Source organism: Saccopteryx leptura, chromosome 2 (assembly GCF_036850995.1).
Source record: "Saccopteryx leptura isolate mSacLep1 chromosome 2, mSacLep1_pri_phased_curated, whole genome shotgun sequence".
Taxonomy (NCBI): Eukaryota; Metazoa; Chordata; class Mammalia; order Chiroptera; family Emballonuridae; genus Saccopteryx; species Saccopteryx leptura.
Window position 1 is genome coordinate 358,147,397 of NC_089504.1, and position 22,943 is coordinate 358,170,339.

The 22,943-nt window shown below is 47.8% G+C and overlaps 1 protein-coding gene across 1 annotated transcript in view; it reads left to right on the forward strand.

Moving 5' to 3' along the window:
* Positions 1-22,943, forward strand: part of DNAH2 (dynein axonemal heavy chain 2) — a 108,643-nt gene that overhangs the window by 24,907 nt on the left and 60,793 nt on the right. Inside the window, 20 exon segments of the mRNA XM_066364801.1 lie at positions 2,841-3,069; positions 3,593-3,703; positions 3,872-4,110; positions 5,081-5,272; positions 5,912-6,069; positions 6,572-6,659; positions 7,001-7,206; positions 7,669-7,798; positions 8,073-8,255; positions 9,945-10,159; positions 13,355-13,501; positions 14,890-15,046; positions 16,054-16,293; positions 16,561-16,749; positions 16,946-17,093; positions 17,575-17,767; positions 19,812-20,012; positions 20,101-20,257; positions 20,628-20,802; positions 21,822-21,985. Of these exon segments, the coding sequence (XP_066220898.1) occupies positions 2,841-3,069; positions 3,593-3,703; positions 3,872-4,110; positions 5,081-5,272; positions 5,912-6,069; positions 6,572-6,659; positions 7,001-7,206; positions 7,669-7,798; positions 8,073-8,255; positions 9,945-10,159; positions 13,355-13,501; positions 14,890-15,046; positions 16,054-16,293; positions 16,561-16,749; positions 16,946-17,093; positions 17,575-17,767; positions 19,812-20,012; positions 20,101-20,257; positions 20,628-20,802; positions 21,822-21,985 (3,522 nt within the window).

Here is a 22,943-nt window from a genome sequence, read left to right on the forward strand (position 1 = left end):
TTAATAAAATGAGCAAAAATTAAAACCAGAAAAAGAAACCCCACCCAAGAGTAAACAAACAAGAAAAGAAGCATAAACTAATTCAAAATACTCTAAAAGTGGTAGCTGGTAAAGGTAAAGGTCTAGGCACTGCATTCCCACAGAAATGGTAAAGCCCGGTGAGATGAAACAAATTTTAGATATAGGGAGGGCATTTAACAAAATCTGAAAAGAGAGAAAGAAGCAGGTATTTAACAAAGGTTTTACACTGTTTTAAATTACCACCTGCCCATCCCTTCATGCAATTCTTTTAGACTAGAGAAAAGTGAATGAAGCATAAAGGACTCAACACTTTCATTTTCGCTTTGAAGCAGGGAAAACCTGTATTCTCACTGTGGGACATCAAGAAGTCACCCATAGTACATGACCACAGAAAGAATGAATTCACAGAGCGGCTCAAGCATGAAGCAAATGGAAAGCAGTTGCATGGCAACTGCAAGTATATTACATTGAGGGAAAAAACCAAAAACAGAACAAAAATGCAAAAGAGGAAAACATAATAGAAGGAAGTTCCTCATAACAGCATCATGTTATAGTATGACTTAATAAGAACATGAATTGATTTTTAAAGCAGAGACATGAAATGATAAAAGATGAGGATGAGATAAAAGGGAGATGTAGTTTTTAGAAAATAAAGTAGCTTGTTACAAAACTAGTAGCTTAGAAACAGAAAGGAACTGAATAGCTAGCTATCCCTGAAAACCTGCATTGATATAGATGAGATCTGAGAGAGCTACAGTGTATGCAGAAGAAGAAAAGCCCATGAGAACACAATTAGGGAGAGTTAATAGATAGAAAAGATAGACACAGGTGCCCTGGCCGGTTGGCTCAGTGGTAGAGCATCGACCCAACAGTGTGTGGATGTCCCGGGTTCAATTCCCAGTTAGGGCACACAGGAGAGGTGACCATCTGCTTCTCCCTCCCTTCTCTCCTTTTCTCTCTTTCTCTTCCCCTCTTTTAATTCACACCCAAGTGCTGAGGATGGCTCTATGGAGCCTCCACCTCAGGCGCTAAAAATAGCTCAGTTGCCAGTGGCCCCAGATGGGCAGAGCATCAGCCTCAGACGGGGTTGCCAGGTGGATCCTGATGGGGTGCACCCAGGAGTCTGTCTCTGTATCTCCCCACTCCCACTTAAAAAGAAAAAAAAAGATAGACACAGGTGATCTAATACAGCCAAGTAATGAAACTATAAATTTAACAATGAGATACAAAGAATTTCCCTGAACTTAAGGAACTGAATCTGGAAATTGACAAGATACTTTATACCACAAAATTTGTTACACAATATTTAATGTCAATTCACATCTTAATCTACAAAAATTCAAGGGAGTTATTTTTTTAGGAATGTCAGCTATGTGGTACTACTGCCAAGAACATTTAACTTGAATCTAATAATGAGAAGACAATCAGGTAAATCCAAATTAAGGGACATTTTGGAAAACAACTGGACTGGGCTGTTACAAATAGCAATGCTGTGAAAGAAAGAAAAAGACTGGGGAACCGTGTAGAATTAAAGTTGGCTAAGGAGATACCACCGTGTGTGATCCCAGATGGGGTCCTGGGTGGGGAAAAAACTAGATGTAAATGTCATTATTGGGACCATTGGAGAAAATTGAATATGGATTGTATAATATAGAACGTATTATTATAGAGTTAAATTTTCTGAGTGTGATAATTACAGTGTTGAGTATGTTGCAGAATATCCTCATTTTTAGGCATATATGATGAAGTATTTAAGGATTTAATATTATGACGTCTGCTGCTAACTCTCAAAATAGCTCAGGAGAGAGAGAGAGAGAGAAAGAGAGCCCAGCTGAACACAAGTGTGGCAAAATGTTAGCAATTAGCAAATCTGGATGATGAGTATGTTGTTGTTCATTGTATTTTCTTGCAACATTTCTATGGGTTAGATTTTTTCCAAAAATATTTATTTTTCAAAATAAAAATTTTGGAAAAATTTATTTAGGCCTCTAGTCAAAATAAAAATTATTTACCAAAGGGAAACATCAGGCTGGTCTCAGATGACCAGTAGGTGTGTCAGAAGACCACACCTACAAAGTCCTCCATGAAAGAGTGTGACCCAAGGGTATTGCTCCCAGCCTAGCTGGTCAAGTATAAAGGGGAGATAGGCAGTAATTCTCAATCTTGAAAGAGCCCTACTTTAAAAAAACAAAAAACAAAAAACAAAAATAACATCACCAACAAAAATTCAGTTCATTAAGAAATGAAACAAAAAGAACTCAAGAATAGAGAATTATGAATATTCAATTACTTTAAATTAACTAATACTAAATAAGCATGGAATTATGGTTATGCTATAGAATGCGAATGTTGGACAAGTTAAAAATAGTTGCTTCACTTTAGTTGTTCATTGATTACTTGTCATATGTTCCTTGACCCGGGAAACCCATGGTTTTGAACCAGAGACCTCAGCATTTCAAGTCGATGCTTTATCCTCTGTGTCACCACAGACCAGGCTTTCCAATATTTATTGAGCATCTAATATGTCCTAGTCACTGTGCTAGGTTCTGGAGTCAAGTTGGACGGAATACACAGTCTCTACCCTCAAGGCATGTTCTCTGGATTTCTTTCCTACGTCTCTGGAGATGGACTTTATTATGTCCCTGAAAAGAACAGGGAGCACCTTGTGACACTTACATTTGGAGAAGGATCAGGATGTGCTGAGGGAAAGTTATAAAAAACATTCAGCCAAGCTTTCATGATTGGAGCCTCAGAATCTTTTGGGTATCATGGCTGGGCCTAGTGACTGAACTCAGACCTGTTTACTGTCTTTCATGCAGAACCAGAACCAGATTGTGTACTTTATTCGCCAAGCACCGGTTCCCATCACTCCAGAAAATTTTGAGGCAACTGTGCACTTTGGGACAGTGCGGGGTTCCTACATCCCAGCCCTGCTTCGCCTCCTCAGTGGTGTCTTTGCCCCTCAGATCTTTACAAACACAACCTGGCCTGAGAGCATTCGAAATCATTTTGCTTCTCATCTGCACAGATTCTTGGCCTGCCTGACAGGTGAGCAGAAAGGCTTGAGTGTCTAGTGCCCCATCAACAGAAGACCTAATGAGGCAGGTGGGAGACTCATCCTGAGTGCCTTCATTACTTGGCACAGAGTAGGTACTTGGTATGTGCTTGTTGAATGAGTGAAACAGGATACAGAATTTGTCTTCCAATCCAGATCCAGTTTTCTGCTGTAGAATGGTTGGCTAGACCTGCTTAAACTTGTAGTTGGAAATTCGCAGGAGCACACGTGGGGTAAGGGAAAATGTAGATGGGGTGGGGACAGGGGGGAGTGCATCTGTCACAGAAGAGAGTGTGGAGAGCACACACCTTTGACCTGTTTTATGACAATCTCAGTGAGGTTTCCCCTCTTCTGTTATTTTTCTCTTGATATCGAAAAAGCGTGAATCAGTCTCTCCTGCCTGCTCTCCCGAAATGCACATAATTCTTGGGCCCCAGAGCATCAGCCATGATTGGAACTGGGGTGGCATAAACTCACTCTTGTCTGTGAAGTTCCAAGGTCCTATCCTTTTCTTAGACACTCGGTACAAACTGGAGGGGCACACTGTTCTCTACATCCCCGCAGAAGCCATGAACATGAAGCCTGAGGTGGTGTTTAAGGACAAAGAGCTGGTGCAGCGGCTAGAGAGTGAGTGGCTGGCATTGCCAGCGTGTTGGGGACCCTAGGGGAGAGGAGAGGGGGCGGCCCAGATGACAAGAAAGGAGTTGGGTCAGTTGGGCTATGTAGGAGGCAGAGGGAAGGGACACACTGGGGGCAGTGTACAGCAGTGAAGAGGTTTTGTGTTCTGCCCTGAAGCCTCCATGATCCACTGGACCCGGCAGATAAAGGAGGTGCTCAGTGCCCAGGAGACTGTGGAGACAGGAGAAAGTCTAGGTCCCTTGGAGGAGATTGAGTTCTGGCGCAACCGGTGCATGGACCTGTCTGGCATCAGTACACAGCTGGTGAAGAAGGGAGTGAAACACATTGAGTCCATCCTGGGCCTCGCCAAGTCATCTTACTTGGCACCCTTTATGAAACTGGCCCAGCAGATCCAGGTTTGTGAGTGGATCAAAGGGTAGGGGCTTAGCAGAAAGTGGGCAGTGCTTGAGACGACACCACTGAAACGCGGGAGCCAACGTAATTAATCATCACCAGCAAAGATAGACCCATCCAGTGTTTGAACTTGTACTTGTAGGAGAGTACAATAGCAGCGGGCTGCAAGGAAGGCCCCAAAGAGCTTAGAGTTCAGTTAGGGAGACAACTAGTTAATCAACAATTATGCATTGAGTACCCTCTGTGAACCCAGCATCTACAGTTCAGCTGAGAAAAAAAAATTACAACAAACCAATTATTACTAGATGGCACAGGATCAAAGAGGACCCCATGTGGTTCAGCTGAGAAAGTTGCAAGATAAACCACTTAAAAATTAAATGTAATATTGTATGGAAAGCAGATTATGTAAGTGTTGGGAACACAGAGGATCAGAGTAATCTGTAGAACATGGGGCTAAGTGACTCCACTCCCTAAGTGGAATTTTAAACAAGGCGTTAAGGGCGCTAAGGCACAGCAACGCAGAGAAGTGTCAGGTCCTGGCTGAGAACAGGGCTGTGAAGGAGACTATGGTGGGAACTAAGGGGACAGATGGGGTGATGTCTGGTTAGTTGGCCAATAGCTATTGAATAGCTACTTTGTGCAGAGTGCTGAATTCAGCTGGAGGAACTAGAGGAACAGACAGAAAACCCGAGTTTGGGTAACTCTCAGTCTAGCGGGGAAGATGGGATTCACACAGGAGAAAAACATAAAAATGCTTACATAGAAACTAGTAAACGAATAAAAGTTGATATTGCAACACTGGTCCCGAGGGCTGCGGAGACCTGAAATGATTGGCACCAGGTAGGGTTGGGTTCATTGGGAATGCTTCCCATGGAAGGCAAGTCAGGATTCGGTTCAGATGGGTCAAAAGCGCTGGCTTTGAACCAGTTCCTTCCGGTGGATAAGTCTACGCTTGGTTTCTCTTCATGACAGGACGGCTCTCGGCAGGCACAGTCAAACCTGACATTTTTGTCAATCCTGAAGGAACCTTACCAGGAATTGGCCTCCATGCGGCCTAAGGACATCTCTAGTAAGCTTCCTAAGTTGATCAGTCTCATCCGAATCATCTGGGTCAACTCTCCCCACTACGACACTAGGGAGAGACTGACCGCCCTCTTCCGAAAGGTGAGTGTCTCTAGAGGGTAGGACAGAGGGTTTTCGGAGTATGGCTACATGGCCAGAACTCCGATTTGCTGAAGACGGTGGAGTTCCCGTAACAGAACATCTGGTGGAAAGGCAGCGAGGGGGCACCCTCTGGGGCAGACAGAGACCAAAGGCTTCTGCTTGCATCGTCGACATTAGCGATGCTCAGAGCTGGGGCCGGGGCTGGACATTTTGATTCTAGATGGAAGTATCCTAGGCGGGAAAGTGGGCATTGAGAAGAGTTAATGGGGTATGGTGGTGGTGGTGGTGGGAAGGAGGCAGGATGGACAGACTCCCAGGCTTAGTCTATTCTCATTTCCAAAGATGAGAAGTACAGGGGGCAAGAGGTAGATTTAGGAAGGAAGCTAGCCTTTGAGGAGCAAGCAAAGGCTGGCATATTTCATCTGGGGTAACACAGCCAGAAGTGTGAGAGAATGCGCAGGCGTGGGATGGGCCAGGCAGGAGGGGGGCGGAACCCTGAGTAGAGGACTGGGCAGGACGGGTCTCAGGAGTCAGCTCAGGAGATAGGAGGCTGAGCGCTGGGGCGCGCCAGGGAGATGCAGAGGAGGGAGCGGGCGCTCGAAGGCTGTGCGCTGAGGCTGTTGGGTCCCCCTCCTGCAGATGAGCAATGAGATAATCCGCTTATGCTGCCACGCCATCTCCCTGGACCGAATCTTTGAGGGATATGTCACTTCCAGCAAGGAGGACCTACAAGGCTGCATTTCCTGTTGTCACGCCTGGAAAGATCATTACTTGCAGGCTGTGCAAATGCATACCCAGTACGATGTGTCTCTTTTGACCTTCTGTCCCCTCCCCCTCCACCGTCCAGGGTCATCACTGGAGGGGTAGATTCTGATTCCTTTTACTTGCATTTATTTTTTAAAGCCTATGGATTTTACTTTTCTGGGCTTGAGAGTTTCTACACAGATCCAAGTTCTCTTTCTGTATCCAGATACTCTAGCCCTAACCCCAGGGTCTCCACACGCCGATCACCTCTCCTCCCTGCTTCCAGGAGTCCTTCCTGGTCTTTGCCTCCTTTCTTGGTCCTAACGTCTGAGCTTCCATTACGTATAAACCTTCCCCTAGAACGGGGACACTGTGTCTCCTCTCTGGTTCTTCTCACCTTGCACTTCTCTCAGGGTTCAGGAGAACTGCTTCTGGTGGTTTCAGCTTCTGAGTCTCCCCCTGATCCCAGGATCCCAGTTCTGTCTGGGCTTGCTTAGGCAGATTGGTACCTCCTGTTTCTGCTCTTTGATTTGGTCTGTCTTTCTCCTAACACAGGTTCTCCAGTCGGGGCTGGGTCCTAGACCAGACCAGCATATTTGCTCAGGTTGATGCTTTTGTGCAACGCTGCAAGGACCTTATTGAGGTGGGGAGATTATGAGGGGAGGAGGTCAGAGCCAACAGCACATGGTCCAGCATTCCCGTGTGGGAGTCAGGGAGCCGGGGCAGAGGTTAAACGTAGAATTTACCTGCTCTGGCTCCTCCTGCATCACTGTGTGTCCTATGGCCACCGCATTCTTTTAGACTTTTGCCTGTTATCGCAGCCTTAGTATCTCAGATTCCGTTCTGCAGCCAAAATTCATCCCGCTAGCCCCTTGCTTCTAGTTGGTCCTCCCTAGTTTTTAGATGTTTAAAGCTACAGCAAAGATCCCAGGACTTACAAATTCAGAAAGGAGAGCAGGAATTGTCATGCTGGCTTCTTTTCAGGTATGTGACTGTCAGTACCATTTTGCCCGCTGGGAAGATGGCAAGCAAGGCCCCCTTCCTTGCTTCTTTGGTGTCCAGGGGCCCCAGATAACACGGCACTTGCTGGAGATTGAGGACATCTTTCATAAAAATCTGAACACACTGCGAGCTGTTCGTGGGGGCATCCTGGATGTCAAGAATACCTCTTGGCACGAAGACTACAATCGGTGAGAGAGCCACAGGCCGACCCTGGGTGGAGAAGGGAAGGGAGGTCAAGGGAGACAGGAATAGGAGGAGTGGCGAGCGTGTACAAAGGAAAGCTTGGAAGTGAGGGACCAGGGAAAGGGTGGGCAGGACGGAGTGTAAGGAAGGAGGGGTCTGATGAGATGAAGGCTTCCAGAGTTAGCCTTTCAGGGCTTGAATCCCGGCCCTGCCACATACTAGATCTGTAACTAGGCAAATTCCTCTACCAGTTAGAGCCTCTGTTTCCTCTTTGATGAAATAAGGTTAGCGATAGAACCTACCTCATTTCCTTGTTTTAAGGAATAAATGAGTTAATAATGCATGTAAAAAACGTAGTGCCTGGCCCGTGCGAAGCTCTTAGTACATTAACACAGGATTCTCACTCAAGAACGTCCCTGGGGTGGGTGAAGACACCCACCAGCCAACATGCCTCTCTAATGATGCAGCTTCCGTGCCGGAGTCAAGGACCTGGAGGTGATGACTCAGAACTTGATCAGCTCTGCCTTCCAGCTGGTTCGCGACGTGGAGCATGGAGTGCTGCTGCTGGACACCTTCCACAGGCTCGCCACCCGTGAGGTGCTGCCGCCCTGCCTGCCTCCGCCGCCCCTAATCCTCCTGTGCCTTCCACCAGTTCCTCCTGGGCCTTCCAGACACCATCCTGCTCCCAGGCATGCTCTTTCCCGTGCCCTAAACTGCCAGCGTCTCTTCTCCTCCCTCTGTTCCCTTGCTTTTCAGATCACTAAGGAGCCTGACTTCCACAGCACGGTGTAGCCACCCATTGTGAGGCTGGGTACCGGGAGAAACCCGCATCCCTGGGGCGGGTCGTCAGCTTCTATCCCTTCTTCCTTAGGCTATCAAGCGAACATATGACAAGAAGGCAGTGGACCTCTACATGCTGTTTAATAGCGAATTGGCTCTCGTGAACCGCGAACTGAATAAGAAGTGGCCACACTTGGAGCCCTACATGGCTCTTTATTCCGGGCAGGCGCACTGGGTGCGAATCCTACGACGCCGCATCGACAGAGTCATGAATGTAAGTGCCTGGCCTTTCCTAAAACCCGTCCTCGGTGAGACAGTGAAGCTTGTAGGCTGTGCCACAGGCTGGGAGGGGCCCATCCAGAGATTGCCCTAGACAGTTTTCACGACCAGAGACTGAGTGTGCCTCTGGGAGTGGCAGGTGCAGCTCTGCAGTGAGGCAGGCCGCGGTCGTGGATTTGCAGCAAAGGTGAGTCTGGTTGGTAGACATGGGTTGTTTTAGGCATTTCATATCAAGGTAGGAAAGAGGAATAGGGCCAGCATGTGAGAAGTTGGGCTACCAGAAGAGTAATATAACCTTATAACCCAGAGAACTGGACAGGTGTGGCCCTAGACGAATAGGCATAAAGAAACAACAACAAAAAAAACCACCTTAAACTTTTTAGTTCTGGGAGAGAATAAGGCAGCCACAAACTGGAAGCTTTATATTTTTTTGAGAGAGGCAGGGAGAAAGACAGGAACACCGAGCTGCTGTTGTATGTGCCCTGACCTGGGAATTGAACCGGCAACTTCTGTGTCTCTGGGATGATGCTCTAACCAACCAAGCTATCCGGCCATGGCCCCAACTTTTTTCTTGAATTGGATCTCTGTGCTTCTATTTCTTTATTTGGACTCCTTTTCTCATAGTTCTTTGGTCTCTTCCTCTCACTTTTTTTTAGCTCTACCTCCCCTCTAAAGTCAGCAATTTTAAAACTTTTTAAAAATCTCATGGCATACATAAACCAATTACTAAAATTCTGCAGCACACCTATATATATTTTTTGCCAGTCTGAAAAAATAATAGGTATAATTTTGATTCATTCACACCAATGGTTATTGTTGTGTTGGCTGTTGTCATTTTTATATTTGAAAATCTAAGGGAAAAGAGGTCAGTGCCCCTGACTAAATAATCAGGTATTATATGTTTTTAAAATGCCTGGCCTGTGGTGGTGCAGTGCATAGAGCATCAACTTGGAACACTGAGGTCACTGGTTTGAGACTCTGGGCTTGCCTGGTCAAGGCACATAAAATAAGCAAGCTATGAACAACTAAAGAGAAGCAACTATGAGTTCATACTTCTGACTACCCTCTGTAAAATCAATAAATAAAATCTTTTTTTTTTTTTTTTTTTTTTCATTTTTCTGAAGCTGGAAACGGGGAGAGACAGTCAGACAGACTCCCGCATGCGCCCGACCGGGATCCACCCGGCACGCCCACCATGGGGCGACGCTCTGCCCACCAGGGGGCGATGCTCTGCCCATCCTGGTCGTCGCCATGTTGCGACCAGAGCCACTCCAGCGCCTGAGGCAGAGGCCACAGAGCCATCCCCAGCGCCCGGGCCATCTTTGCTCCAATGGAGCCTTGGCTGCGGGAGGGGAAGAGAGAGACAGAGAGGAAAGCGCGGCGGAGGGGTGGAGAAGCAAATAGGCGCTTCTCCTGTGTGCCCTGGCCAGGAATCGAACCCGGGTCCTCCGCACGCTAGGCCCACGCTCTACCGCTGAGCCAACCGGCCAGGGCCAATAAATAAAATCTTAAAAAAAAAACTTTTTGTGGCACACCAGTTGAAAATCTCTGCCAAAGTAGTAAAAAATCAATCTCCATAGCAAGCCTTACACATACTGTTGGGATGTGTGTGTGGTCTCAGGGAGAGGGTAACATGGAGAAATGAGGCAAGGAGACTCCTTCTGTTGGTGTTCTTCCTCCTTAGTGTCTTTCTAGCGCTCATTTCCTGCCCCACATTGGGACTGGAGAGGAGAGTGTACATACCTATCAGCAGATGGTTCAGGCCATTGATGAACTGGTTCGAAAAACCTTCCAAGACTGGACGTCAACGCTGGACAAGGACTGCATTCGGCGGCTTGACGTGCCATTGTTACGAATCAGCCAGGAGAAGGCGGGGATGCTGGATGTCAACTTCGACAAGTACAAAAGCCAAACCCACTCCTTCTCCCTTTATCCTCCTGCTTATTCTGTCTTTGGGGCCATCCCCTCCCCCAACTCTCCCAAGAGTTTAACTCCCATTTCTTTTCTTCTTCTTTTTTTTTTGTGTGACAGGGACAGAGGGAGTCAGAGAGAGGAGCAGACAGGGACAGATAGACTGGAAGGGAGAGAGATGAGAAACATCAATTCTTCATTGCAGCACCTTAGTTGTTCATTGATTGCTTTCTCCTATGTGCCTTGACCAGGGGGCTATAGTAGACTGAGTGACCCCTTGCTCGAGACAGTGACCTTGGGCTCAAGATGAGCCTGTGCTCAAGCTGGTGACCTCGGGGTCTCGAACCTGGGTCCTCCGTATCCTAGTCCAACACTCTATCTACTGCGCCACCACCTGGTCAGGCTAACTCCCATCTCTTGGTATTCTCTCCATTCTCTCTCTCTTGTACTGTTATATGTTTCTTATCACTTCTTAACTTTAACTTTACAGTTTATCTTTAAAAAAATTGATTAGAGCCTAACTGATGGCGGTGCAGTGGATAGAGCATCGACCTGGGATGCTGAGATCCCAGGTTCGAAACCCCAGGGTCGCTGGCTTGAGGGCAAGCTCATTTGAGTTGAGCACAGTCTTGCCAGCTTGAGCACGAGATCATCGACATGATCCTGAGGTCACTGGCTTGAGCAAGCTGTCACTGGCTTGAGCAAGCTGTCACTGGCTCGGCTGCAGCTCGTCCGTGCCCCCCCTGTCCCCCCCCCCCCCCCGTCAAGGCATGTATAAGCAATCAGTGGGCAACTCAAGTGATGCAGTTAGGGTTTGATGCTTCTCATCTCTCTCCCTTCCTGCCTCTCTCTCTCTCTCTCTCTCAAAAAAAAAAAAAAAAAGTTAAAAAAAGAACAAAACCCACTAGCCTACTAAACCAGTGATGTAGGTGTTCCACCACTAGGTGGCCATGATAGCTCAGCTAAATCACCCAAAACATGAGCCATGGTGTGGGCTTTCCTGAGAATTGATGGGGCTGTCAGAATACGCCCTTTTCTCCAGCTTTATGACATTTTCACATTACAATTATTTAAAATTTAATTCATTCATATATTATTATTAAAAATGTATAGCGAGTGCCTTCCATGTGCTAGGAACCAAGATAGGTACAGGAAGTTTCTACAGTGGTAATGCCCCTGCCTTCTGTTACTCGGGAGTTATAGCAACTCTTGGAGCGGTGCTTCCTTTCCATATAAGATGCAGGAGAGAAAATTAAAAAGGAAGCTATGTAACGCATCTGTCTGCAGAGATTACAAACCGTCTGGTGAGAGTTCTTCCTGATGGTAAGGAAGTTACTTGCTTGGTTTTGGCTCCTTCTTGCCATCGTCCAGGCCCTATAATAAGAGTTGTTTTCCACGCTTCTAGGCTGTTGCATTGGCTTTAACTCATAGAATGTCTTTCTTTGTTGGGCAAACGTAGAACGGGCTTTGCCAGAGAAGGCCTACATGGAGATGGAGTCCAGGGTACACAAGGGACCGAGTGTGCCTGTCCCGGGCAGCTAAAGGCAGCCTGATCAGGGGGGATGACACTTACGGTTGAGGAAGGAGGCAAAACAATCAAGGTGGAGAAGCAGGGCCGAGGCGAAGGCCTCAGTAGGAAGGACAGAGATGTTCAAAGCCACGTGGATCAGGAAGCAGTTGAAAAGCAGAGTATGAAGATGAGGGTAAGAAGTTTGCGATACGTCTTTGATCACTGATGGGTGTCCAAGACCAGCTTTGATAGGTTTCTGGGTTTTTTGAAGTATGGCTAGGCAGGATCATATAGAAATAACCTTATTAACCAATAATGAGATTTTGAAGAGACAGAAAACGAAGCCAGTATTACCCTAGCTGTGACATTTGCAAGCACATAATGGAATTGAAATTTGCAAGACAATCTCACATCAAGCTGGATACTTCCAAAGGAACTGTGGGAGACACCCACACACACGTGTAATAATGTGAATATGAGCACATATAGTCCACCAGTTGCCCTTTCCTCATGAACTAGAGGACTGTATTCAAATAACAGAATTTTATTAAATACCAATGATCAATATTTATGTTTTAAGTATCAGAGAAAACAAAATTTGAGAAAGAGGCAAAGAGATACCCTTGGTAAGCACTGGTAGGTGGCTACTTCCTACTCATTCTTGGGGCCAGCCAGTGAGAGTGAATAAAACATAAACTTCAGGCAGACTAGAGTTTGAAACCTGGAGTGGATCTGTTTTTGTTTTTTTTTTTTTTAATTTTTAAAGACTTTATTTTTTGTATTTACGTGAAGGGAGGGATGAGAAGTAGTTGCTTCACTCTAGCTGTTCACTGATTGCTTGTTGCATGTGCCTTGACCAGGCAAGGCCAGGGTTAGAACCAGAGACCTCAGCATTCTAGGTTGGCGTTCTATCCACTGCGCCACCACAAGCCAGGCTCCGTAGAGTATATTTTTAAACTGATGATAAAAAGTTTTTAGAGGCCACTGCATAGTGAAACCATGACTGAAAATTTGATGTTGGCGTTCCCCAAAAGGAAAAAGCTTAGGCAGCTACATTTTTTCAGTTGCTTCCTTTTGTGGGTACTCTTCGTATGGGGGTTTATAAAGTTTAATTTTTCACAATGCTAAAAGCCTCTAAAATCATATATTAGTCAATGTAATAATGAGTCTTTAAAATTAATCTCTAAAAAGAGAGGAAGGGAGAGAGATGCAAAGCATCAACTCATAGTTGCAGCACCTTAGTTGCTCATTGATTGCTTCTCATACATCCCTTGACCAGGGGGCTTCAAGGAGAGCCTGTGACCCCTTGCTCAAGCCAGAGACCTTGGGCTCAAGCCAGTGACCTTGGGCTTCAAGTCAGTGACCTTTGGGCTCAAACCAGCAACCATGGGATCATTTTGATAAACCCATGCTCAAGCTAAAGACCCTGCACTCAAGCTGATGAATGTGTGCTCAAGCTGGGGACCTCAGGGCCGGGAAGCTGGGTCCTCAAGTGTCCCAAGTTGACACTCCATCCACTGTGCCACCACCAGTCAGGCTCTGCTTCGTTTATCTTTAAATGCCTTGCTGCCCAGCCCTGCACCCCCTTGGTCTGCTGTTGCTTCTTGCTTATGCCCTTGAGCACTGCCCTTGAACACTACCGTCATCTGCTTTGCTTTTTTTTCCTCCCTAAGGTCCCTGATGGTTCTCTTTGTGGAGATTAACTACTGGGAGAGGCTGCTGTTTGAGACGCCCCATTATGTGGTGAATGTAGCTGAACGTGCAGAGGACCTACGCATTCTTCGTGAAAATCTGCTACTTGTCGCTCGAGACTACAACAAGTAGGGCTCCGATCCTCTCTGAAGCCCTTCCATTGCTATTTATGCTCCTCTTGTCTTATCTGCTCCCTGATGTGATCTCTTTTCTGTAGTATCCATCCTCTATGCTTTGTCCATCTCAAAAAAAAAAAGTTTCACATTCTCTCTCCTTTGGCCCTACAATTATTCTCTTGTAGTTTTGTCTCTCCCTTCAGAGAAGAGAGCAAAAACAACCAGGCCCTCTACCACCCCACAGAACACTTGGACCATGTATATTGTAATCTTGGGTCACTTCTCTAGGGGTGAAACTAGCATTAGGATTATAGGAACAGAATAACAGATTCATTGAACCAAGGCCATGCTGTCACCCTTTCTGTTAATGCCTTTGGTACTCATTTCTGGCGTGAGACCTTGGTCCAGGTTGGGTACCTTTTTCAGCCCAATTGAAGTCCCCAAGGAGGTAGAACCAGCAGTATTTTGGGGTAAACTGTCCATTATGGTAGCCACTAGCAGCACGTGACTATTTCTTTTTCTTTTTAAAAATATTTTACTTATTGAATTTTAGAGAAGAGAGAGAGAAGAAAAGAGGGGAGGAGCAGGAAGCATCAACTTGTAATAGTTGTTTCCTGTATGTCTTTTTTTTTTTTTTTTTGTATTTTTCTGAAGCTAGAAACGGGGAGAGACAGTCAGACAGACTCCCGCATGCGCCCGACCGGGATCCACCCGGCACGCCCACCAGGGGGTGATGCTCTGCCCCTCCGGGGCGTCGTTCTGCCAAGACCAGAGCCACTCTAGCGCCTGGGGCAGAGGCCAAGGAGCCATCCCCAGCGCCTGGGCCATCTTTGCTCTGGTGGAGCCTTGGCTGCGGGAGGGGAAGAGAGAGACAGAGAGGAAGGAGAGGGGGAGGGGTGGAGAAGCAGATGGGGGCTTCTCCTGTGTGCCCTGGCCAGGAATCGAACCGGGACCTCTACACGCCAGGCCGACGCTCTACCACTGAGCCAACCGGCCAGGGCCTGTTTCCTGTATGTCTTGACTGGGCAAGCCTGGGGTTTCAAACTGGTGACCTCAGCATTCCAGATTGACACTTAATCCAGAGCACCACCACAGGTCAGATGACTATTTCTATTTTAATTAATTAATTAATTGAAATTAATTTTAAAAATTCAGTCACTCAAAAAAAAATTCAGTCACTCATTTGCACAGGCTACATTTCAAATGTTTCATAGCCATATGTGGCTAGTGGCTATCGTACTAGCACAACCTGTAGAACACCTCTGTCATTGCAGAATGTTTTGTTGGAAAGCACTAGTCTAGAATCATGAACTTTCAGATTTTTCCGCCAAGTTTCCTGGTGTGGAGGAGAGGTCTTCCGAGCTTGTCCCCATCAGCTACCAGTCTGCTCTTATACACAGAATTATTGCCATGCTGTCCCCAGATGAGCAGGCCCTATTCAAAGAGCGCATCCGATTCCTGGATAAGAAGATCCACCCTGGTCTCAAGAAACTGCACTGGTCCTTGAAGGGGGCCAGTGCCTTCTTCATCACAGAGTGCCGCATGCAAGCCAGCAAGGTGAGCCCTGGTCATCAGACCCTAAATGCTGAACAAAAGGCTGGGGCTTGGGAAATTAATACCCAAGTCTTAGATAGTGATGGAGCTAACGGGAAAGAAGTTAAGTGTACTTGGGGAAGAACTTTTTTTGTGTGTGTGACAGAGGCAGAGAGTCAGAGAGAGGAACAGATAGGGACAGACAAAGGAAGGGAGAGAGATGAGAAGCATCAATTCTTTGTGGCAGTTTCTTAGTTGTTCATTGATTGCTTTCTCATACGTACCTTGACTGGGGGGGCTACAGCAGAGCGAGTGACCCCTTGCTCAAGCCAACGACCTTGGGCTCAAGCCAGTGACCATGGGGTCATGTCTATGATCTCATGCTCAAGCCAGTGACCCTGTGCTCAAGCTGGCGAGCCCGCGCTCAAGCCGGCAACCTTGGGATTTTGAACCTGGGTCCTCTGCATCCCAGTCCAACGCTCTATCCACTGCACCACTGCCTGGTCAGGCAAGAATTTTTTTTTTTTTTTGTATTTTTCTGAAGCTGGAAACGGGGAGAGACAGTCAGACAGACTCCCGCATGCGCCCGACCGGGATCCACCCGGCACGCCCATCAGGGGCGAAGCTCTGCCCACCGGGGGGCGATGCTCTGCCCCTCCGGGGCGTTGCTCTGCTGCGACCAGAGCCACTCTAGCGCCTGGGGCAGAGGCCAAGGAGCCATCCCCAGCGCCCGGGCCATCTTTGCTCCAATGGAGCCTTGGCTGCAGGAGGGGAAGAGAGAGACAAAGAGGAAGGAGGGGGGTGGGGGTGGAGAAGCAAATGGGCACTTCTCCTATGTGCCCTGGCCGGGAATCGAACCCGGGTCCCCCGCATGCCAGGCCGACGCTCAACCGCTGAGCCAACCGGCCAGGGCAAGAATTTTTTTTTTAATGTCAGCAACTCTAGGTAGACAACTTGTGGGAGGATAGAATTAGGTCAAGAAGGTCTCTTCCCAAGCTGAACCCCTGTCCCATGGGGGAATCTGAGTCTAGGTACAGGCGATTGTAAATGAGTTCAAGGCATCCACTTTGACCATTGGCTGGCGAGCCCAAGAGATATCAGAGACTCTGTTGGTACGCATTAGTGGCAAACGAGTGTACAGGGACCTGGAATTCGAGGAGGACCAAAGAGAGCATCGGACAGCAGTGCAGCAGAAATTGGTGAGCCTGCACCAGGATGTGGTAGCCATCATGACCAACTCCTATGAAGTCTTCAAGAATGATGGGCCTGAGGTAGGGTTCCTATGGTTGGGGAAGCCCCCACCCCCCAGTCCTATCCGACCATCCTCTTGTTTTTTTGTTTTTTTTTAAATTCTCACAGTGTGTGCTTCTAAAACATCCTGCTCTATCCTTGGATTCCCCCAACCTTCCGTCCTCAAACCGTCTTCCTTCAGGGCTCAAAGCCCTGCCTTTCTATTTAACCAGCCTGTTCCTGTCCCCAGTGGCTAAACCTGCTCTGTCTTCCCTGAGAGTTCTCCTTCCCTCCCCTCTTCCCACCAGATTCAGCAGCAGTGGACGCTATACATGATCCGTTTGGACCGCATGATGGAGGACGCCCTGCACCTGAATGTGAAGTGGTCACTGTTGGAACTGTCCAGAGCTATTAATGGAGATGGAAAGACCACCCCAAACCCACTCTTCCGAGTCCTTGTAACTTTGCAGAATGACACGCAGGGAGGTGTGGCACAGGTGGGGACCACTTTGCCCCCAACACCTGAAAGCTGCCATACTTTATTTGCCGGTCTCCCTTAATCCTTAAATGTGACATTTGGCCTTGACTTTATCCTATGGCTTCCAGACCTGGTTCTGAGGTATTCAGCCTCACCAGTCCTGAGGCCTCTCTTCCACAGCCTGTGCTAAGTCTCTCGCCATTGTGTCCACACAGGTAGAATTCTCACCCACTCTGCAGACTTTGGCAAGTGTGGTCAATGACATTGGCAACCAGCTTTTCTCCACCATCTCTGTCTTCCACCATCTCCCGGAAATTCTCATAAAGCGCAAGTTTTATCGTGAACCCATCCATACAATTGTGGGTGAGTGGGCAGTGGGGAGTGCAGCTGGTGCAGGGGTATCAGAGGCTTAGGAATGGGCAGAGCTAGGAGGAGAGACATACTAGGCCAGTCATCTATCTATCTCCATGACGGGTAGAAAACCCAGGTCAATGGACTGGATTGGGGAAGGGAGCAAAGGCAGGGATGGAGGTTGAGATTAGGTAACTGATACTCAGGGAATTTGGGATTTGGGGTGGGAGATTAGGAAAGACAGGTTTGGGACTGGGGCTAGGTTATAACATGTCTAGATAACAAAAGGTGATGTATCTGAATCCTACAGATTAGATTCATACTTTTAATTTTACTTTCTGCCTTCTTCTTTATTGTCTAATGCCAATGTTTGAGTATTATTTCTTTGGGGAGGTGGCATTGGGAGTGCCTCCACTGGGGCAGCGGCCAGGGGCCAGACTGGAGCTTAGGTTGGAATGAAAGTTAACAAGAAACATTTTACTGGGTCCTGAAGAGCGAGATGAGGACATCAAGAAGGTCCAGGCCCAGATCAGCAGTGGTATGACCAATAACGCAAGCCTGCTGCAGAACTATCTCAAGACCTGGGATATGTATCGGGAAATCTGGGAGATCAACAAGGACTCTTTTATTCGTCGCTATCAGCGCCTCAACCCTCCTGTCTCTTCTTTTGACGCCGACATTGCCCGGTAAGTAGAGCAGGTGAATGTGAAGGTCGGTCTCTAAGGGGTATAGGATCTCAGGAGGCATGCCAGGTCTACAGACTCAGGAAGGAAGGTGTTGGGGGTAAGGAGAGGTGTAGAAAACATGTCCTCAATTATAGGAGAAGAACAGGACCCAGGGCATCGGACCTTTGTTTCTCAAGGGTTGAGATTGGATAAGAGCTGGACAAGGTTTAGGGAAAAAGCCATTTTGGTGGGGAGTACCCATAGGATTCTATTGGAAAGGAAGAAATGCTTGCGATCCAATGGACGAGAGAAATGAACTTATTTTTTTTCCCTGTATTTTTCTGAGGTGAGAAACGTGGAGGCAGAGAGATAGACTCCCACATGTGCCTGACCGGGATCCACCCGGCATGCCCACCAGGGCGTGATGCTCTGCCCACCTGGGGCGCTGCTCCATTGCACTGGAGCCATTCTAGCGCCTGAGGCAGAGGCCATGGAGCCATCCTCAGCTCCTGGGCCAACTTTGCGCCAGTGGAGCCTTGGCTGCGGGAGGAGAAGAGAGAGATAGAGAAGAAGGAGAGGGGAAGGGTGGAGAAGCAGATGGGCGCTTCTCCTGTATGCCCTGGAAGGGAATAGAACCTGGGACTCGAACCTGGAACATCTACATGCAAGGCTGACGTTCTACCACTGAGTCAACCTGCCAGGGCATGAACATTTATTTTTTAAGAAGGTAGATATATAAATTAAGAAGATGCTTAAATTCTGAGGGCAGGGAAAGAACTCCCAACTCTTTGTCCTCCGGTTATTCCTTCATTTGTTAAATAAACACTACCATCCTGTGGATCCCTGAGGAATATAAAGAAGGAATGAACAAGTGTCTTCCTTCTGAGGGTTGTAGTGTAGTAGGGAAGATGAAGGAGCAGCTGAGAACGGTCGAAACTGCAGCTCTACCCCTTTCTAGCTGTGTAACTCAGGCAAGTTATTTGCCTTCTTCAGGCCTCGGTCTCCTGTGAAACAGATCTTACACCATCTACCTTATAAGGTTGTGAGATTATTAAATATATGTAAAAGCACTTTGTAAACTCTAAAGTACTGTCCTAATGTACTTACTATAAAAGCGTCAAGTGTGGCCTGACCAGGCGGTGGCGCAGTGGATAGAGAGTTGGACTGGGATGCGGAAGGACCCAGGTTCGAGACCCCCAAGGTTGCCAGCTTGAACACGGGCTCATCTGGCTTGAGCAAAAAGCTCACCAGCTTGGACCCAAGGTCACTGGCTCGAGCAAGGGTTTACTCAGTCTGCTGAAGGCCCGCGGTCATGGCACATACGAGAAAGCAATCAATGAACAACTAAGGTGTCACAACAAAAAACTGATGATTGATGCTTCTCATGTCTGTCCCTATCTATCCCTCTATCAGACTCTTTCTCTCTGTCCCTGGGTGGGGGGGGGGGGAAGCTTCAAGTATGGAACGTATATGATTAAGGTTCACAAGGTACCAGGGTAATTCAATGGAAGGGGAGAGAATTTCCAGCCAGGGACATTGGAAAAGTCTTCATGAAGGGGGGGCCTTGGGGGCTGGGCTTGATGGAATGGGTAGGGCCTCAACAGGCAGAGATGGGCAGTGGGAGGGAATTCCAGAAAGGCAGGAAGATGGGAATACATGAGCATCTTCACCAAATAGTCATCTAGAACACTGGTACAGGAAGGGGAGGATGCCAAGGGAATTACATACAACCACCAACAGCCTTGTGAAGTAGGGTCTATTATTATCATCATGTCCCAGATAAGGGAACTAAGGCTTCCAACAGTTAAATGACCTGCCTGAGATCGTAGAGCTAGTGAGCAGCATTGTGAACCAACCCAGATCTACGTAACTCAAAAGCTTTGAATGCTAGACGAAGGAGGGTAATAGCTATCCTAGACAGTGGTCAGGAAAAGGACACGATCACAGCCGTCCGCCTGGGGTGGACCGAAATGAGAGCCGCCTGGGCGCCAAAGACTGCCTTAGAGCTGCTGCGCAGGTCTGGGTGGTAGGGAGTGAGAACTAGCAGGAATACGGGCCGTTGCAGCTATACGGAGGTCGCTAACAACGTGCAGAAGGAGGAGACGGTCCTCAACATCCAGTTTGTGCTCCTGGACTGCTCGCATCTCAAGTTCTCATTGGTGCAGCACTGCAACGAGTGGCAGAGCAAGTTCACGACGCTGCTTAAGGAGATGGCGGCCCGGCGCCTCCTGGAGCTGCACACCTACCTGAGGGACAATGCAGAGAAGTACGAGGGCGAGGGCGGACGCCCCGCACCCGCGGGGAGGGCGGGGCCTGGCCGGAGTCCCCACTTTGCACTCTCTGCCTGCCTTTAGGATAAGCCACCCTCCGCAGACCCTGGAGGAACTGGAAGTCAGTTTGCAGCTCATGGACACCCTGCAGCATGACTTGCCCAGCCTGGAGACCCAGATTCCTCCCATCCACGAGCAGTTCACCATTCTTGAGAAGTACGAGGTGCCAGTTCAGGACAGTGTGAGTTCCGGCGGTGTTTGGTCCACCCACGTTGAACCCATGCCGGCAGCAGGTTGTAGGGGAACCCAGTTTCCCACATAGTAGAACCCTGTGCTGTCGGAGGGAGAGCAGAGAAGTGGGGGTGGGGGGTGGAGAAGGCTCAAGATTCAAAAGCCTCTGAGAGCTCAAGTTAACTCAAATGATATTTCTGGTTAGTTTATGGGTTACTCTTAGCTCCAGAAACTCACTGCGTGATTTCTTTGGGCCTCCTTACATGTAGAACTTGGCCACAGACTCCGCTCTGGGGGGTCAGAAAGAGTCCTTAAAAAGTATTGGTGACAAGGAAAGAAGGTCTGCTCGTGGGTCATCCTCCCCTCTTTGATGCCCCCAGGTACTGGAGATGCTGGACAGCCTCAACGGGGAGTGGGTCATCTTCCAGCAAACTCTGCTGGACAGTGAACAGATGCTGAAAAAGCACAAGGAGAAATTCAAAACGGGCCTCATTCACTCAGCTGATGATTTCAAGAAGAAGGCACATAATCTTCTGGAAGACTTTGACTCCAAAGGTACCCCTTTCTCAACCTCTCCCCCTTCTTTACCATTGTTTTGACCCAGTCTCTTTAAAAATTGATTTGAGCCCTGGCTGGTTGGCTCAGCGGTAGAGCGTCGGCCTAGCGTGCGGAGGACCCGGGTTCGATTCCCGGCCAGGGCACACAGGAGAAGCGCCCATTTGCTTCTCCACCCCTCCGCCGCACTTTCCTCTCTGTCTCTCTCTTCCCCTCCCGCAGCCAAGGCTCCATTGGAGCAAAGATGGCCCGGGCGCTGGGGATGGCTCTGTGGCCTCTGCCCCAGGCGCTAGAGTGGCTCTGGTCGCAATATGGCGACGCCCAGGATGGGCAGAGCATCGCCCCCTGGTGGGCAGAGCGTCGCCCCATGGTGGGCGTGCCGGGTGGATCCCGGTCGGGCGCATGCGGGAGTCTGTCTGACTGTCTCTCCCCGTTTCCAGCTTCAGAAAAATGAAAAAAAAAAAAAAAAAAAAAAAATTGATTTGAGAGAGAGAGATTGATTTGTTGTTGCGCTTACTTATGCATTCGCTGGCTGGTTCTTGTATCTTGATTGAAGATTGAATACACAACCTTGGTGTACTGGGACAGTGCTCTAACCAACTGAGCTACCCAGCCAGGGCTTGACCCAATCTTTCAAAGCCTATAGTCTAGGGAGGTACGAACAAGGATGAGCAGAGGAAAGGCTGTACTAGGGTAGAGAGAAAGCACTGACATTTCTGTCTGCAACATGACTGTTGTATCAGACTTTTGGTCAAAAGGCAGCAGCCCGGCTTATGTTTCCAGTCTTCTTATACCCACTTTTGAAGCCGTACCTGTTTCTGATTCTCGAGCCCCGTTTAGTAGTTTTGGTGAGATTAATCATCATTCTTTCTATGCACCCTGTCTTATTTCCCTTTCCTTTCCTCTCTCATGTGAGGAAAAGTGAGATTTACCCACAAGAGGGAGGAACATGATGACAGTCCTTTCAGAGGACTGTGGCCTTGAGTGGGGATGTGATTGTCACCTTGGATTTCCCACAGGCCCCTTCAACAGTAATGTGGGCCACCAGGCTGCTTTGGATCAGATCGCCCAAGTGCGGGCCGTGCTGAATGCCATGCGGGAAGAAGAAAACAGTCTCCGTGCCAACTTGGGTATCTTCAAGATCGAGCAGCCAGCCTCCAAGGACCTGCAGAACCTGGAGAAGGTGGGCTACTGAGCTAGGCCTTCGTGCTGACCAAAGATAGTGGCAGGTGACAAGCGTCCTCAGGGCCTGGAAAAACAGCTGGGACTAGAAAGATGGGTACACAAGGAACTTTTAAAAAAAATTTGATATAAAATTCAGGTAACAAAATAACCAGTTTAAAGTGAACAAATAATTCAGTGGCATGTAGTACATTCACATCTTGTGTAACTGTCACCTCTCATTCCAAAACATTGTCGTCACCCGAAAAGGAAACCCTGTACCCATTAGTAGTCATTCCCCATCCCCTCTCTCTCCAGCCCCTTTTGGCCCCTGATTTCTTTTCCATGCATATGGATCTGATCTGCCTATTCTGAACATGTCATTTAATGGAATCCTACAAATACGTGGCTTTTTGTATCTGGCTTCTTTCACTTAGCATAATGTTTTCAAGGTTCATCCATATTGTAGCACTACTTCATTTCTATTTATGGCTGAAAGATATTCTGGTGTATGCAGTTACCACATTCTGTTTATCCATTAACAAGTTGACAGACATTTGGGTTTCTTCCACCTTTCAGCCATTGTGAGTAGTGCCGCTAGGAACACGTGTGTACTTGTATTTCTCTGAGTGTCTGTTCCCAGCTCTCGTGGGTGTGTACACGCCTAGGAGTGGGATTGCTGGATCATATGGTAAAGCTATGTTTAACTTTTTGAAAACTCGCCAAGCTATTTTCTTCAGCGTCTGCACCATTTCACACTTCCACTACCAGTGTACGATGGTTTCTATTTCTCTGCATCCTTGCCAACACTCTTCCCCACTCCTTTTCTTTATTTTTATTTTGGTTCTAGCCATTCTGGTGGGTATGAAGTTAAATATCACTGTGGTTTTCATTTGCATGTCCCTACTAGTGATGTTGAGGATCCTTTAAAGTGCTTGTTACTTGAGGGGCCCTTAAGGCAAAAGAGTGGAAAGAAAAAT